This window comes from Nilaparvata lugens, chromosome 14 (assembly GCF_014356525.2).
Source record: "Nilaparvata lugens isolate BPH chromosome 14, ASM1435652v1, whole genome shotgun sequence".
Classification (NCBI taxonomy): Eukaryota; Metazoa; Arthropoda; class Insecta; order Hemiptera; family Delphacidae; genus Nilaparvata; species Nilaparvata lugens.
The window spans coordinates 22,836,966-22,857,160 of NC_052517.1; the positions used below are offsets into that span (position 1 = coordinate 22,836,966).

Sequence of the window (20,195 nt, forward strand, 5' to 3'; positions counted from 1 at the left end):
TATACCAATAGGAATTATGTGATAATTTTATCATACATACATATTATATTTCGTATGTTAATCAAATCTGGTAGAGGTATTGAATTTAATTGGCTCAATGACTACTCTATATTATTTATTTATTTATTTACAATGCAAATGACACTAATGTAATAACATTGAAAGATAAAATAATAAAGTAGTCCTTGTGCTATTTTTCTTTCAAATTTATAGGTGACAAAGTCCAAGATAAGGTTAGAATTTCACCTGTACAATTTTTATAAAATGTTGGTCCAAAATAAACATTAAAACTATAAATTTTGAATTTAGATGGCTTGAATTGATAAATTTATTAGAAATATTCCACTCAATTACCACTTTTAACGAATAATATTGAGTTATTTGAGAAAGTTTGAACTATTCAAGAAACACAAACTTGTAAACACTAAAGCTCATTTTTCATATGCTTCCTCATCTGAAGGATGACAGTCGTGAGGCCCATTGACGGCTTAAATTATATATTCAGGCGGTGGGACCTTCCTGAAAGGGACTCCCCACCAACAAAAGCCATACAAATTTACTTTTTATCTAAGCTTAGACCTTATAACCTATTTCCAATGTGTGTTTTCAAAATATAGATGTTTCCCATGTTATTTAAATGGACTTACTTTTGTGCCCTAGGGTGTTTTTCTGGTTTTTTGTCCCTAGAGCGAAGAAGTGACACTTTAGTATTATTTAGTAACATCTAGTAAACACCAATTTGAATATCAGAGTAATAAACTAATAAATAAAATTCCGGAAGACTTTATTAAGGATAAAATAACAAAAACCAAATTGAGATTAATAAGATCTTGGGTAAAACAGAACTATTATTTTAAAATTGAGAATTGAGTTGGCTAAATCAACAATTTTTGGCAATATTAATTGTATAAAAATTATTAGAGCTTGACAATTTTTATATTATTTTTCTGTGTATCTATATTTTGTTTATCAAGTACTTGACTATTGATAAAATTCAACATCCATAGATTATTTACCATATATCAACAGAATTGTATCATTTGTACTGCTGTTATTAGTTAAAAAATGTATTTCTTATTTTTAGAACTCGTGGCTGGAGCTCAAGGCTTCTTCTTCTAGTCACGCCAAAAACTATTGTAATTTAATGAATATTTTGTTTGTAAAAATATTTTTTGTATTTGGAAATAGATTCATTTCAAAAAAGAAAATATTTCAAAATGTTCCAGGGAGTAAAGTAAGTACTTTAGACAGGAGGTGGGTGGAAAATGATTTTTAGGTGCTGATTTACATAATTCGAGTGTTATCCGAACCACTTACTTGCATTCGAACTCCATTCCTTTAATTGAGATTATGGTTGTGGCGAAATCCAGCGTTGGATTGGCAGTAGGATTATAAAGCAAGGGCGTCGCCTTTCCGTTCTGACACTGAAGAGAGCCACATATTGCGTTGCTGAAAACCAAATTAAACCAAATTTTTGAAACAATTTAAAAGAAATTTAAAACTAAAACAATTGAAAATTAACAATTTAAAAACCTGCTCCGCAAGGGTCCACTTGAAAACTTGACTTACTGAAATCTTGAAGGATTCAAAATAGACCTGTATCCATCCTCGGTGAATTCAAGAACCGATATGCAAAATAAATTTGAAGTTGATCAGTTGAGTAGTTGAGACGTGATGATTATGAAGAATAAGATGAAGAAGAAGAAGAAGAAGAAGAAAATGAAGAAGAAGAAGATGAAGCAGAAGAAGAAGAGAGAGGTTTGATTGATTGATTGAGTACTTTATTTATGTAGATTACAATATATACTGGCTTATACACTTATATACAGTAGCTAACAATACAGCAAAATTATAGATGAATTTACATGATATAGACTGAGAAAATAATTATTGAACTGTATATGATATGAAAAAGTAATTTGTAATATAATAACTATGGATAATTATATTGTTATGCATCTACATAAATTGGCGGAGCTTTGGACATATCAATGTCCATTCTTCGGAAAGAATATTAAAAATATCCTCCCCACTAACTCTCTACCAAATCTATCTACCAAGAGAGGAGGAGGGGTGGGAGGAGAAGGAGTTGGAGGAGGAGGAGGAGGTTTCGTACCTTTAAGTGACGAAAGACTGGGGCATATAAATTAATGTATTCTTATGATGAAATATGTTTATTATGCCTCACTTTCTACAATGATACCATCATCCCAGCAATTTCTTGCATTTTCATGGATATTTAGGGTGGGAAATTATTATCCCATTGAAGCTGATAGAATGGTGCATTTCATCACAATTCATTGGGATAATTATTTCCCACTTATAAAAAATCGAATAAGAATTCATTATTCATCTGAAATGAATGACCTGAATATATCCAACCACATCTGTATTCTCTATATTATGGCATTGTAATATAAATAGATTTTATAAATTTATAAATTTCAGTTTTGGTTCTAGATAGTGTGTTTGTCTTTTCGGTCTCAAAATTTTATAGTTTGGACTTTTCTAATCAATTGTGATTAATTCAATTTAGAAGTATTTTTTTCAATTTAAAAATAATTTTTGTGTGTTTTTAATTGTAAATTGAGTGTGTATATTGATGAATATTGGGTGACACAATTATAGAAATGCGTCCTCGTGTTACACCGTAGCAACGAACCAAGATACCAACGATTTGACTGTGTACAAACTGTGAAACAGCAACACTGTTACCAACTACAAGGTTCTATATCAAAATGTGGCGTCGACGAATATCATCTGTTCAAAAGTGTTGCAAGTAAGAAGGCCCTATGTCTAGTTGTGGCTTCTATCAATGTAACATCTGAGAGGCTCGAAGCTTATAAAGCCATAAACTATAGATGAGGCCTTATAACATACAAATGCATGTTGACTAAATGTCAACGATGGCCATAACTATAGTTGTGTCTCTATTATTCAAAACCAAGTTTCCGATTTCCAAGCAACCAACTAGCTAAATCAACATATGGCATTATTACAGCAATGGTTCTGACTTATTTGCAACAAATGTCTTTTGAAAAATGCTTTTTGACGACAATCTATCCGTTTTCAAGATGTGGCTTTATTACAGTGAATGGAACTGAATCTGAGCTTTCTTGTCATGTAAATAACTCATTTTTCAATTTTTTTGAGATATGGCCTTATTACTCTAAAGGTACGACATAACCTAGCTACATTTGGACTGTTGTATAAATTAGAATTGGAACCGTTTTGGGCTTAAAAGCTTGTGGTACTATTCTATAAGTTGTGTAATTCTGATTGATTAAATAAAATAAATATTTATGGTTGGTTTCACCAACATTAGTCAAGATCAATATTGATCCAGATCGAGCACAGCTGGCTCTATGCTTTAGCATTGGTCTTGACTAATGCCGGTGAAACCCACAATTAGAGTTCAATAACACCCTTTACAAAACAATTTCAGACAAACTGTAAGCAGGAATAGAAACACTACAAATAATTGAAGAATTAGACATATGGAACATATAAACCTATGAGTAGCAGCCATTTTGATTATTAAAATCATCAAATTATTATGATATTCCTAATCTGAGTTTTCCTAACCCAAAGCTTTTCCTAACCTAAGCTTTCCTAACATAAAGCTTTTTCTAACCTACAGCTTTTCCCAACCTTAGCTACTTATGGTTGTTACTTTGGTTGTAACATTGTCCAAGTAAAATTCAAAAATATGTAAAGTAAGGCGAAAAAAGAATTGAGATTTTCAGTCAGCTTGTCATTGTAAACCATAGGGTAGGCCTACCGTACTTATTCATTGTTGAATAACATCTTTGCCGAATCAGTTTCAAGAAAACTGAAAAAAGTGTGTGGGAATCAAGAAATACAAAAAAATAAGGTGTAAGTGCACGTCCAGTGCCAACTTACCTATTATCAAATTTTTGGTTGGGATCGATTTAGTATGTTATTTTGAGCACAAAATCACAAAAATTAAACGGCGCTCACTATTGTTTTTTAAATAAACTAAGTTCAAAGTAGCACAATTTTACATGCATTTAACCTATGAGTAGCAGCCATTTTGATTATTGAAATCATCAAATTATTATGATATTCCTAATCTGAGTTTTCCTTACCCAAAGCTTTTCCTAACCTAAGCTTTCCTAACATAAAGCTTTTTCTAACCTACAGCTTTTCCCAACCTTAGCTACTTATGGTTGCTACTTATAGGTTAAATGCATGTAAAGTTCTTCTAGTTTGAACTTAGTTTATTTTAAAAACAATAGTGAGCGCCGTTAATTTTTGTGATTTTATGCTCAAAATAACATACTAAATCGATCCCAACCAAAAATTTGATGACAGGTATGTTGGCACTGGACGTGCACTTTAGCCAAAAATAAATAATTAAAACCTGCAATTTCAAACACTAAAATGCAGCAACAGAAGAAACATTGGGATAATTATTTCCCACTTGTGTTTATTTCTGTTGAACAGCTGACAACTATGAAATGTATGGACCTTGGTGGCGGCAATTTTGAACGTTCGAATGTTATTTATTTTATTTATTTATTTATTAGAGCAGTCACAAACACGATATTTGGAAAGAGAAACAGGCAATTGCCCAAAACTTCTTCAATTTCCTTGATTTTGGCACATAAATAGTCCAAAGTGAGGTTAAGTTTAAAATTTCTGTTTCCACCAAAGATTAACACTTAAGAGAATACGTATTCGAGATATGACTGATGAATTTTGAATTTCGAAGGGTTGATAAGAGCCGAAAATAACACTAAACAATCCGAAACTTTCAATAATATTGAAATAAACTTGAAAATTTTGAGCAGAAAAATTAAAACTAATATCACTGCAACTATCAGCTGATTTTTTTTTAAATGCTTCTTTTTGTTACAAAATGCTTCTGAGAGATGTGGGAAATCAATATCCCAGTTTATTTTCCGTCATAGCCTTTTATATGTTGCAAGTACAGGTGGGAAAATATTATCCCAATAACACTTAAAGGGTTCAGAGGAGATGGAGGAGGAGGAGGAGGAGGAGGAGGAGGAATAGATTATTTATTTATTTATAAGGTTAGCAAAAACTACAAGAATCGGAAAAGAAAAAACAGGCTATTGCCTAAAACTTCTTCAATTTCCTAATTTAGTTTTAAATTGTCCAAATATTATAGGTTATGTCCATTCAAATTTCTACACCAAATCAAAATCTAAAATTTTTCATTCACCATTAGATTAGATTAGATTTCTTTATTTATGTATGTTACAATATTTACTGGTTTATACACTAAATTTACTGCAAATGACGATAATGCTAGTTATTCAACGAATTTCACAAAGTATAAATAATTAATCAATGAGAATTAATATAGAAATGTAATTAGAATAACGATATTATAATAATGTGATGTAACTTCATAAATCGGCGGTGTTTCAACAAATAATTGTCGATTCTTTTAGAAGGATATAAAATATCCTTCCCATCAACACACGACCTGGTGGTGAAGGAGGAAGAAGAAGAGGAGGAGTAGGAGGAGGAGGAGAAGGAGGAGGAGGAGGATTAGAAGGAGGGGTGAGGAGTTAGAGGAGGAGAAATAGAAGGAGAAATTTTATTTTTGGCAATTCTACTCACTCTGATTCACATTTGACGTAGTATTGGTCGCCATCTGTTCCACAGTGTCCATTGATTGACCCCTTTGGAATTGAATGCTCTAAAGCATTCTTCATCTCCAGATTTAGCCCCTGGAAAAATAGCAAAATTTCCCATTATAATTACAAACAGCACCAAACAGCACAGCTTCAAAACGGTAGCAATTATATTTCTATCATTCAACAATACGGATAGCGCTATCTCTTTTTCGCTCTGCAGTATTGCCAGATCGTCTTTTAACAATGTAGAATAATTCATTAATTAACAAATTAATATCTCATCTCGATTAATAATAAAGATGAAATAAAAACACATAGATGTTGTCAGTTTTCTACACTTTCATCATGGAACGTTTCTACAACATCGACCACAACTCAGTTGAAGTTTTAATAATAAAGATTCATCATGAAATTATTGAAAATGTTATTTCTTGATTTATAAAATATATATATATATATTATATATATATATTATATATATATATATATATATATTTAAAAGCGAAATGGCACCCACTCACTGACTGACTGACTGACTGACTCACTCACTCACTCACTCGCAGTACTAAAAATCTACCGGACCAAAAACGTTCAAATTTGGTAGGTATGTTCAGTTGGCTCTTTAGAGGCGCACTAAGAAATCTTTTGGCAATATTCTAACTCTAAGGGTTGTTTTTAAGGGTTTAAAGTTCGTCTTTTAGCATGTATATTCTTCTTCTCCCAATCTCTTAATTATAATTGAAATTTCCATATCATATGTTACTATAGAACTATAATCTAGATAGAGTACCTCTTCGAAACAGTTGTTAACTGGCAACTAAATTAATAATTTTGTCAGGTTGGCATTAAGTTGAGTTGACTTTGTTGACGAGGTTGGCACCAAGTTGAAGATTTAAATGCATTTTCGCGGAAAAATTGATTGGGCACTGTTACATCGATCCTGGAAATATTCAATTACTAGCCGTCAGGCTCGCTTCGCTCGCCATATCCGTATCCTAGACGGATATGGCGAGCGAAGCGAGCCTGACGGCTAGTAATTGAATATTTCAAACGAGAATGAACCGTTATCATTACATCATTAAACCTGCATCAGCTACCGTCTATAGAAGGCATTGACAAGACAGAGGATCGGCGACGTTGTTCTCCCATCCTCCTCCACTGCCAAGAGAACGTGGATCTCACTATATGTGTTCAATTACCAATTATATTGCTATCCTTGTCTATCATTCAACAAAACGGAGACGTTATCTCTTTTTCGCTTTGCTTTGTTGCCAGATCGTCTTTAAACAATGTAGAATGAATGGTTGATTAGCAAAGTATTCCATCTAAGTTATGAAATTTAAATATGAGATAATTGAAAATCATTGATTAACAAATTAATATCTCATCTTGATTAATTATGAAAATTCATTATGAAATTATTGAGAAATATAATTGCTTGCTATATAAAATATAATTGATAAAAATAATAGTAACTTATCGTGTGACCTGACCTCACTATAGAACAAGAACAACCACAACATGATACAGTATCAACACAATATCATACAGTATCATTTTAACTTGATACACAACACTATGATTTGATACATTCGCTATTTGCTTTGTGGAATAATAGACAAGGATAGCAACACCAATGTTAATCAAATACTGCCATTATAACGTAGACCTCACTATAGAACAAGAACAACCTCAACATGATAGAGTATCAACAAAATATGATGCAGTATCATCTCAACTTGATACACAACACTATGATTTGATACATTCGCTATTTGCTTTGTGGAATGATAGACAAGGATAGCAACACCAATGTTAATCAAGTACTGCCATTATTACGTGGACCTCACTATAGATCCATATTCAGAAAGTTGAGAAAACTTGAATTCTGAATGACCTGGCTGAGGTCTGGTGTCAGAGTTTTCACGTCGCAACTGATCAATTTCAGGGCCTCTCACATCACCTGCTTTTTAGGCAGCCGGGACCGACGGCTTAACGTGTCCATCCGAAACACGGGAGTGGCCTGAGATAAATATCACGCCAGGGCCGGGATTTGAACCCGGGCCTCTGAATCATAAAGCCAGCATCTGATTCACTCGACTTCGGCCACTTCTTTATATGATAATAATTGATAATTTCAAACGAGAATGAACCGTTTTAATATTACATCAATAAACCTGTATCAGCTACCGTCTATAGAAGGCATTGACAAGAACAGAGGATCGGCAACGTTGTTCTCCCATCTTTCTCCACTGCCATTATAATGTGGACCTCACTATAGTTGTTTGAAATGATTTGAAGTTTACTAGTAGTTCTGTGAACAGTATACCTCGCGCTTAGTAAGTTACATTGACCTGTTGTTATGTTCTCTCAAAAAATGATTTATCGATTTGAAATATCTAGAAAAAATCCTAAATAAATATAGATCTTTCTGTCCTATCGTACCATGACGCGTCGTCCCGGAATGTGAGTGTGAGCGCTGTTATCAGGTCTGGCTGCAACTGTCTACAACGTTGATGGAAACATACATTTTCAAGATGTCCGATGTTTTTGAACGGGTAGTATTATAGTACGTCCACTAGACAGCTGATTCATGATGAATAATTTCCAAAGTCTGATTTTTACGGTAATATTGACGTTCAAAGGAGACTCCTTATCCTTTTGTATTATTTTTTCTTTTTTCCTTTTTGTGTAGTTTAGAAGTTGATATTGTGGTAATTATTCACATTGAATGAAAAAGACTAAGAAATTGTCAAAAAGGTTTTTTGACAATTTCTTAGTCTTTTTCATTCAATACTTTTGTATTATCCTTGAAATGCAAAAATTTCGAAAAACCGTATGTATACGTCGACGCGAAATTCAAAAAGGAATATACCTGTCAAATTTCATGAGAATCTATTACGGTACCGCGTGAATGTGCAACATATAAACATATCAAAATTCAAACATTTAAACATTAAGAGAAATGCCAAACCGTCGACTTGGATCTTAGACCTCACTTCGCTCGGTCAATTACGTTTGAGATAGACTTGATCATTCATAAGAACCAATAATCAAGCTGAACCAAGAACCAGCTGATTTATGATGAATAATTCCAAAGTCTGATTTTTACTCTAATATTGGCGTATGAAGGAGGCTCCTTTTTCCTTTTATATCATCCTTGAAATGCAAAATTTCCAAAAACCTTGTATATACGTCGATGCGCAATTAAAAAAGGAACATACCTGTCAAATTTCATAAAAATCTATTACCGCGTTTCGCTGTAAATGCGGAACATAAAAACATACAGATAAATGCAAAACCGTCGACTCGAATCTAAAGATGCATACAGATTTACACGCCGCGAACATGAGCAATTCACTTTTAATCAGCTGATGCCAAGCTTTTTATATCTGTATCTCACCGTTTCTCTCAGATTTTTTGGTAGAGAGTTAGTGGGGAGGATATTTTCAATATTCTTTCCGAAGAATGGACATTCTCTCAGATTTTTTGGTAGAGAGTTAGTGGGGAGGATATTTTCAATATTCTTTCCGAAGAATGGACATTGATATGTCCAAAGCTCCGCCAATTTATGTACATGCATAACAATATAATTATCTATAGTTATTATATTACAAATTACTTTTTCATATCAAATACAGTTCAATAATTATTTTCTTAGTCTATATTATGTAAATTCATCTATAATTTTGCTGTATTGTAAGCTATTGTATATAAGTGTATAAGCCAGTATATATTGTAATCTACATAAATAAAGTACTCAATCAATCAAACAATCAGATATAAAAATCTTGGCATCAGCTGATTAAAAGTGGATTGCTCATGTTCGCGGCGCATATATCTGTACGCACCTTTAGACCTCACTTCGCTCGGTCAAAAGTGTTTTGAAGCCTACTTCATGTTTTGATGATTTATAATATCATTTTCTGGAGTTAGGCAAGTCGACACGTTGATACAGAAATATTTTCTCAATAATTTTTTATTTTTCTTTAATAATTGATTTTGCTTACCATGTTGATACAGAAATATTTTCTCAATAATTTTTGATTTATCTTTAATAATTGATTTTGCTTACCACGTTGATACAGAAATATTTTCTCAATAATTTTTGATTTTTCTTTAATAATTGATTTTGCTTACCATGTTGATACGTTGATACAGAAAGATTTTCTCAATAATTTTTGATTTTTTTTAATAATTGATTTTGCTTACCACGTTGATACAGAAATATTTTCTCAATAATTTTTGATTTTTCTTTAATAATTGATTTTGCTTACCACGTTGATACAGAAATATTTTCTCAATAATTTTTGATTTTTCTTTAATATTGATTTTGCTTACCACGTTGATACAGAAATATTTTCTCAATATTTTTGATTTCTCTTTAATTGATTTTGCTTACCATGTTGATACAGAAATATTTTCTCAATAATTGTTTATTTTTCTTTAATAATTGATTTTGCTTACCACGTTGATACAGAAATATTTTCTCAATAATTTTTGATTTTTCTTTAATAATTGATTTTGCTTACCACGTTGATACAGAAATATTTTCTCAATAATTTTTGATTTTTCTTTAATAATTGATTTTGCTTACCACGTGATACAGAAATATTTTCTCAATATTTTTGATTTTTCTCTAATAATCGATTTTGCTTACCACGTTGATACAGAAATATTTTCTCAATAATTTTTGATTTTTCTTTAATAATTGATTTTGCTTACCATGTTGATACGTTGATACAGAAATATTTTCTCAATAATTTTTGATTTTTCTCTAATAATCGATTTTGCTTACCATGTTGATACAGAAATATTTTCTCAATAATTTTTGATTTTTCTTTAATAATTGATTTTGCTTACCACGTTGATACAGAAATATTTTCTCATAATTTTTTGATTTTTCTTTAATAATTGATTTTGCTTACCATGTTGATACGTTGATACAGAAATATTTTCTCAATAATTTTTGATTTTTCTCTAATAATCGATTTTGCTTACCACGTTGATACAGAAATATTTTCTCAATAATTTTTGATTTTTCTCTAATAATCGATTTTGCTTACCATGTTGATACAGAAATATTTTCTCAATAATTTTTGATTTTTCTTTAATAATTGATTTTGCTTACCACGTTGATACAGAAATATTTTCTCATAATTTTTTGATTTTTCTCTAATAATCGATTTTGCTTACCATGTTGATACAGAAATATTTTCTCAATAATTTTTGATTTTTCTTTAATATTGATTTTGCTTACCACGTTGATACAGAAATATTTTCTCAATAATTTTTGATTTTTCTCTAATAATCGATTTTGCTTACCATGTTGATACAGAAATATTTTCTCAATAATTTTTGATTTTTCTTTAATAATTGATTTTGCTTACCACGTTGATACAGAAATATTTTCTCAATAATTTTTGATTTTTCTTTAATAATTGATTTTGCTTACCACGTTGATACAGAAATATTTTCTCAATAATTTTTGATTTTTCTTTAATTGATTTTGCTTACCATGTCCCCATACATTGGCACACTGGACATTTATAGAGGGACACATTCCGTTGTAGCAGTACCCTTGTGCCTTTTTCTTGGGTGACTTGGATTCATCACAGGGGTGTCCATTCTTTTTGTGGACATCTGTTGGACAATGCCCACTCTCGCCTGTGCAGAACTCGGGGAGGTCACACTCGTTGCTTGCCTCCCGACATACCACACCGCTTGGCCTCAGCTGAAACAGAAAAATAGTCACTTTGAACAAAAGTTATTTTGAAAAGAAAATAGTTATTTTCCTACAGATACCCTGAAAAGTGACCATTTGTGCACTGATTGCAGGCTGCAAAGAATCACTTTTCCGCACTAGTGCGCAAAGTGAGTACTTTGCGTACTCCAGATTTGCAGCATGACAACGCAAAATAGTTAGTAGGTTATATGGAGCAACAGTGCAGCAAAATCAAAATGAAGTTGGTAACAGTGACTGCTGTGGCTGCTATAGTGAGCAGACGTGCAACCAAGCACAACGCGCTAATTATTAAGTATATATTATAATGGAGGACAACGACAGCACAGTGCCACCACAGCACACACCACACAGCTGCCCCCCGCCATTCAAACACACATACATTATTCAGGCAATTTTACCCATAATTACCCACTTTTCATATTCAATGGTAACTGTAGGAAAAATTTAATGTGAAATACGTGCGCAAAGTTCGTTTGCTGCACTCAAGAAACCATTCCGCCCTCGCCTACGGCTCGGGCATAAACGTTCTTTCGATGCAGCAAACTGTAACTTTGCGCACTAGTTGCACAAATAACTATTATGCAACTAGTGCGCAAAGTGACAGTTTGCTGCACCAAAAGAAACGTTTACACCCGAGCCGTAGGCGAGGGCGGAATGGTATCTTGAGTGCAGCAAACGAACTTTGAGCACATATTTCACATCAAATTTTCCTACAGTTACCATTGAATATGAAAAGTGGGTAATTATGGGTAAAATTCCCTGAAATCCATCAAATGTTTTTCTGTGTAATCTTATTAATAATAAGAACCTTAATTTATTTAAAATTGAATAATAATAATTGAATTATAATGATTAGTAATTCAATTGAAAATTGATGTGACTGCTTGAAGGGGGTTAATGCTATGTAAGCATTGAAATGACTATAATCAAGGCACATAATGGCAAGGCAACGCTGTTCTCCACTGCCATTATAACGTGGATAACGTCATATAGTGGATAACGTGGATAACTGCCATTATAGTGTGGACCTCACTATACCACAGTCAGTGTTACCAACTTAATTTTGATTTTCCTGCACTGGTGCTCCATATAACCTACAAACTATTTTGCGTTGTCATGCTGCAAATCTGGAGTACGCAAAGTACTCACTTTGTGCACTAGTGCGGAAAAGTGATTTTTTGCGGCCTGCAATCAGTGTAGAAAAGCTCACTTTTCAAGTTATCTGTAGGAAAAAGGTATTTTGGTCCTTCAAAATTATTTCTTTGATGTATGAATATTCCCCATTTTAGTGAGAATAATGTTAAATTTTTCTCCCATTTTTGATTTTTCTCTAATAATCGATTTTGCTTACCATGTTGATACAGAAATATTTTCTCAATAATTTTTTATTTTTCTTTAATAATTGATTTTGCTTACCACGTTGATACAGAAATATTTTCTCAATAATTTTTGATTTTTCATTAATAATTGATTTTGCTTACCATGTTGATACGTTGATACAGAAATATTTTCTCAATAATTTTTGATTTTTCTTTAATAATTGATTTTGCTTACCACGTTGATACAGAAATATTTTCTCAATAATTTTTGATTTTTCTCTAATAATCGATTTTGCTTACCATGTTGATACAGAAATATTTTCTCAATAATTTTTGATTTTTCTTTAATAATTGATTTTGCTTACCACGTTGATACAGAAATATTTTCTCAATATTTTTTATTTTTCTTTAATAATTGATTTTGCTTACCACGTTGATACAGAAATATTCTCTCAATAATTTTTGATTTTTCTTTAATTGATTTTGCTTACCATGTCCCCATACATTGGCACACTGGACATTTATAGAGGGACACATTCCGTTGTAGCAGTACCCTTGTGCCTTTTTCTTGGGTGACTTGGATTCATCACAGGGGTGTCCATTCTTTTTGTGGACATCTGTTGGACAATGCCCACTCTCACCTGTGCAGAACTCGGGGAGGTCACACTCGTTGCTTGCCTCCCGACATACCACACCGCTTGGCCTCAGCTGAAACAGAAAAATAGTCACTTTGAACAAAAGTTATTTTGAAAAGAAAATAGTTATTTTCCTACAGTTATGTTGAAAAGTGGCCATTGCTGCACTGATTACAGAACGCAAAAAATCACTTTTCCGCTCTAGTGTGGGAAAAAATTTTCTGCACTCCAGATTTGCAACATGGCAACGGAAAATACTTAGTAGGTTATATGGAGCAACAGTGCAGCAAAATCAAAATGAAGTTGGTAACAGTGACTGCTGTGGCTGCTATAGTGAGCAGAGGTGCAACCAAGCACAACGCGCTAATTATTAAGTATATATTATAATGGAGGACAACGACAGCACAGTGCCACCACAGCACACACCACACAGCTGCCCCCCGCCATTCAAACACACATACATTATTCAGGCAATTTTACCCATAATTACCCACTTTTCATATTCAATGGTAACTGTAGGAAAAATTTAATGTGAAATACGTGCGCAAAGTTCGTTTGCTGCACTCAAGAAACCATTCCGCCCTCGCCTACGGCTCGGGCATAAACGTTTCTTTCGATGCAGCAAACTGTAACTTTGCGCACTAGTTGCACAAATAACTATTATGCAACTAGTGCGCAAAGTGACAGTTTGCTGCACCAAAAGAAACGTTTACACCCGAGCCGTAGGCGAGGGCGGAATGGTATCTTGAGTGCAGCAAACGAACTTTGAGCACATATTTCACATCAAATTTTCCTACAGTTACCATTGAATATGAAAAGTGGGTAATTATGGGTAAAATTCCCTGAAATCCATCAAATGTTTTTATTTTTCTTCAATAATTGATTTTGCTTACCACGTTGATACAGAAATATTTTCTCAATAATTTTTGATTTTTCTTTAATAATTGATTTTGCTTACCACGTTGATACAGAAATATTTTCTCAATAATTTTTGATTTTTCTCTAATAATCGATTTTGCTTACCATGTTGATACAGAAATATTTTCTCAATAATTTTTGATTTTTCTTTAATAATTGATTTTGCTTACCACGTTGATACAGAAATATTTTCTCATAATTTTTTGATTTTTCTTTAATAATTGATTTTGCTTACCACGTTGATACAGAAATATTTTCTCAATAATTTTTGATTTTTCTTTAATTGATTTTGCTTACCATGTCCCCATACATTGGCACACTGGACATTTATAGAGGGACACATTCCGTTGTAGCAGTACCCTTGTGCCTTTTTCTTGGGTGACTTGGATTCATCACAGGGGTGTCCATTCTTTTTGTGGACATCTGTTGGGCAATGCCCACTCTCACCTGTGCAGAACTCGGGGAGGTCACACTCGTTGCTTGCCTCCCGACATACCACACCGCTTGGCCTCAGCTGGAACAGAAAAATAGTTATTTCCCTACAGTTATGTTGAAAAGTGGCCATTGCTGCACTGATTACAGAACGCAAAAAATCACTTTTCCGCTCTAGTGTGGGAAAAAATTTTCTGCACTCCAGATTTGCAGCATGACAACGCAAAATAGTTAGTAGGTTATATGGAGCAACAGTGCAGCAAAATCAAAATGAAGTTGGTAACAGTGACTGCTGTGGCTGCTATAGTGAGCAGACGTGCAACAAAGCACAACGCGCTAATTATTAAGTATATATTATAATGGAGGACAACGACAGCACAGTGCCACCACAGCACACACCACACAGCTGCCCCCCGCCATTCAAACACACATACATTATTCAGGCAATTTTACCCATAATTACCCACTTTTCATATTCAATGGTAACTGTAGGAAAAATTTAATGTGAAATACGTGCGCAAAGTTCGTTTGCTGCACTCAAGAAACCATTCCGCCCTCGCCTACGGCTCGGGCATAAACGTTTCTTTCGATGCAGCAAACTGTAACTTTGCGCACTAGTTGCACAAATAACTATTATGCAACTAGTGCGCAAAGTGACAGTTTGCTGCACCAAAAGAAACGTTTACACCCGAGCCGTAGGCGAGGGCGGAATGGTATCTTGAGTGCAGCAAACGAACTTTGAGCACATATTTCACATCAAATTTTTCCTACAGTTACCATTGAATATGAAAAGTGGGTAATTATGGGTAAAATTCCCTGAAATCCATCAAATGTTTTTCTGTGTAATCTTATTAATAATAAGAACCTTAATTTATTTAAAATTGAATAATAATAATTGAATTATAATGATTCAATTGAAAATTGATGTGACTGCTTGAAGGGGGTTAATGCTATGTAAGCATTGAAATGACTATAATCAAGGCACATAATGGCAAGGCAACGCTGTTCTCCACTGCCATTATAACGTGGATAACGTCATATAGTGGATAACGTGGATAACTGCCATTATAGTGTGGACCTCACTATACCACAGTCAGTGTTACCAACTTAATTTTGATTTTCCTGCACTGGTGCTCCATATAACCTACAAACTATTTTGCGTTGTCATGCTGCAAATCTGGAGTACGCAAAGTACTCACTTTGTGCACTAGTGCGGAAAAGTGATTTTTTGCGGCCTGCAATCAGTGTAGAAAAGCTCACTTTTCAAGTTATCTGTAGGAAAAAGGTATTTTGGTCCTTCAAAATTATTTCTTTGATGTATGAATATTCCCCATTTTAGTGAGAATAATGTTAAATTTTTCTCCCATGTTTGGTTTTGAAGCATCTAAACTTGAGAATCTACTTTGTAAAATTAAGAACTGGAGATTTTGTGGAGTGAACAACTACAAGAGGTAGTGGGCTCAACTGACACTTAGGCGACTCAGGTGGAGAAGAGACTGGACTCTAGTGGAGAGCATGTGTTTCCAAATGGTGACACTCAGGCCAGTCGATTCTAGTCTCCGCGACGTCACCATTTGAATACACATGCTCTCCACTAGAGTCCAGTCTCTTCTCCACCTGAGTCGCCTAAGTGTGAGCTGAGCCTAATGGCCGATTGCACAGTGACAGTTTAAACTAAATTCAATTTTAAACTGGATTAAATCCGAATCAAGTCTCGTTTGTTATAATGTGTTACATTGTGAGTTCAAGCCACCAGCTGATTGAATTCAGTTCATGCTTTGACTGTGCAAACGGCCTTAAGAGTGTAAGAAGGGCACAGTATGAGAGATTATAGTGAGGTCCACGTTGCAATGGGAGTGTACGATTGACGAAACTGTTGCTGTTCTTTTCTATCATACAACAAAACAGATAGCGCCATCTCTTCCTAGCTTTGCAATGTTGTCAGTTTGCAAGAGTATTTTATTTTTACTTTTGACAGTGACTGTACAAAAGTGGACAAACAATTCTCAGCCGCCATTTTTTTTCTTCATTCTATCAAAATACTTTAGTACACAAGTCGTATAATTGGTTTAAAATGTATTTTTGAAACAATGAAATAATTTAAAGACATTACCGTATGAAAAACACAAATTAAAATACCTGAAATGACATTTTAAAAGTTGAAAACTAACCATCCTAGACTTCATCCATGCTTCACTTAGCCTACACGTATAGGTTAGACCTACTCGTACCGGTATGAATAATATTGTAAGGTTATTTCAGAATTATTTCCATTCAAATTACTTATTCTTAATAGGATTTCTATTTTTCTATCATCTTAAAAAGGAATTTGAATAGAATACCTACCAAATAACCTTATTTATGTTGTTTTGAAATTCAGATTATCGTATCACAGCTTCTCAAATTAGCCGCCATTTCAGGTTTGTTTAAAAATAAAATCTGATTCCAGTTATGAAGCAAATTTTTGAATCAAATTATAGAAAAATATATATATTTGATTAATTTGAGATTAAATTGATTATTTCATCAAGGAAATGATAACTATTATTAGATCAAATTTGATGGGATTAATTGAGTAACAGCTGTGTACAGTCAGTGGCAAAATGGAGAGACTTGGCAACGTTGTTCTCCTATCTTTCTTCACTGCCATTATAACGTGGACCTCACTATGGTAAGTTGAGGCATAGAGAGACAATAGCGTAAGTAGATATCCCATGGTATAGGGCGTTTATGTCGCAACTTTTACTGTTATCTTAAGCCGATTACTGACGATTTTTACTGTTTTGACCGGGTAAGAGTGTATGAACAGCAGAATATGAGAGACTACCAGCGTCATAAAGCTTCACAGGAAAGAACTACGTGAACTATCAGCTTCAGATAACAGTAAAAGTTACGACATAAACGGCCTATACCATGGGATATCTACTTACGCTATTGTTTCTCTATGATATCACCATAAATGATACTGTATCAACACAATATGATACAGAATCAACAAAAACATGATACAGTATCATGTCAACTAGATTGAGAGGTGACCTCTCAATAGGGTCCCAATCTCGATCACCATGCTTATTACCTATTTATCATTTTATTATCTATTGTATCTATTTATATTTAAATGAATAATTATGTACCCGGCATTTATTGCAGCATGGCCCAGAGGCACATTCGGCGTCCTTCCTGAGTTTGCAAGTGATGGGATCACAGCACTTGTCGGCACATTGCTCTATAGGACCACAGTCACAATCCTCGCCCTCTTCTATCTTATTGTTGCCACAAGTACGACGTGCTTCCAACTGCGAACAATACATAAATATATTTATGAATACATAAAAAAAATTATTAAATACATAAATAATCGAACAATTATACTATGAACCTGCCTCATGAATTCCAGCTGTTCAACAGAATAGCTATTTATGTATTAAGAGCGTAATGCGCGACTTTATTGCTTGCGCAAAACAGTTATCACGCGACGCGAAGCGGAGCGTGATAGTTTTGCAAGAGCGATAAAGAAGCATTACACGTGAATTACATACAAATTTTTTTCTACAACTGCACAAATCTGTTAAATCACTTATATCTGGCGGAGTTTATAATAATTCGTCTACACTGATATCCATCATGGCTGTAGAATCGGTACATTTACCGACTTATTTGGTTAAGATCTGACCGAGAGTGGTTTGTCTTTTGGCGAGCTGCTTATCATCAGCTGATTAGTGAGCGTAGAGAAACTCTTCTGCGCATGCGCAAATGATTTGCGAGCGTAAAGAAAATCTACTGCACATGTGCAGATGGTTGGCGAGTGAAAAAGTAGATCCTCCTCAGAAATAAGTTGTTTTACAAGGGGAATTAATATGTAAATTGTTTCTTTACGTGCAGTTGTAGAAAAATATCATTATTGTTGGAGAATTATATAATTATGATTATTGGAGAACAGAAGGGAATAAAAACAGGAGAAACAGGAAAGATTTACTTATGAAACAGGAGGAACAGGATTACTTTATTTATGTAGATCACAATATATACTGGCTTATACTCTTATATACAATAGCTTACAATACAGCAAAGTTATACATGATTTCACATAATATAGACTAAGAAAATAATATTATTGAACTGTATATGATATGAAGAAAGCAATTTGGAATAACTATAGATAAAATTGTTATGCATCTACATAAATTGGCGGAGCTTTGGACATATCAATGTCTATTCTTCGAAAAGAAAATTCAATATATCCTTCCCACTAACTTTCTACCAAAACGTCAATTTCATTGATTCATTAAGGATTTATTCATAAATGGAAATAATATTGTAAAAGTATCAATTAATTGATATGAATATTAATTTAAGAGGAAAAACTTAATAAACTAAAATAATTATATAGGTAGATAAGATCAAATCATTGATTAATGAATCAGTGGGTGACGAGGGAGAAGAGGGAGACAGAGACATTAATCCTATTATATTAATCGAGCAATTACTGTATATATTTTTATATTTGGTTATTTACTGGGTTCGATTCCCGGGCTGACGAATAATTTTTGAATAGTAGCACTCATCGAATTTCCATCTAGCTGTTTACCCTGTTGTCAATATTTGCAGTAGCAGAAGTCTTCGGGGTGATTTACAGCATTTAATTTGGATTTTCGTTTGATAATAATAAGGTTATTCATATGGTTATGTATGTCCAACGAATTTCGAAAACGGCTCTAACGATTCTCACGAAATTTGGAACAAAGTAGGTTTATGATATGAAAATTCGATCGCACTAGGTCTCAACCCTGGGATAACTCGCTGAAGGACATTGAAAGGATAAATACGTCCTTGGAAAAACACATGATAATTTCGTCATCTGTTGCTAACGGGAGATTGAAGTGCCTGTGTGTGAGAGAGAAAGAATTATGTTAAGCTGTTGAATCAATCAGCTTATATCGAAAGAAATAATATCTAAAAACTGTAATCGAATCGATCAAAATAATCTGATTTGTTGACATGACAACATGGTATATTATTCCAAATTAGAGTATATCATCTTTCTCAAAGTTAATCATTTTTTACAGTTTTAAGTGATCAGTGAGTGTTATTTTATTATTCAATTTGGTTTGTAAATAATCTGAACTAGAACTTCTTTGTTTTCAAATGTTTGGACTGAAAATTAGACCTGAATTCAAGTGTATGGAACATGAAATACTCTTTGGACTATTTATAGTGTATAAATCAAAATTCGGGGAAGAAGCAGCTTTGGGCTGTGCCTGTTAGTACTTCCCCAATCATTTTGAAGAATTGTGTTCTGTTTATCAATAAATAAATAACGAGCGAAGCTTGGTGACCCGAAATTTGTAGATTGATAAAGCATTTACATTTCAATTTGTAATATTGATAATATAAAGGGAAGAACAGGCCTATACACGTAGGGGGTAGGAAATCCACGAATGACGCATCATCACGTCTCAACTACTCAACTCATTAACTTGACATTTTATTTTTATTTATTTATTTCATTGAC

General features: G+C 33.4%; 1 protein-coding gene across 1 annotated transcript in view; it reads right to left on the minus strand.

The window, feature by feature from the left end:
* LOC111060576 (disintegrin and metalloproteinase domain-containing protein unc-71) overlaps nt 1-20,195 on the minus strand; it is a gene marked incomplete at its 5' end in the record, with an annotated part of 47,189 nt that overhangs the window by 13,835 nt on the left and 13,159 nt on the right. The window contains 5 exon segments of the mRNA XM_039440424.1: nt 1,318-1,449; nt 5,614-5,678; nt 5,680-5,723; nt 14,546-14,762; nt 17,818-17,979. Of these exon segments, the coding sequence (XP_039296358.1) occupies nt 1,318-1,449; nt 5,614-5,678; nt 5,680-5,723; nt 14,546-14,762; nt 17,818-17,979 (620 nt within the window).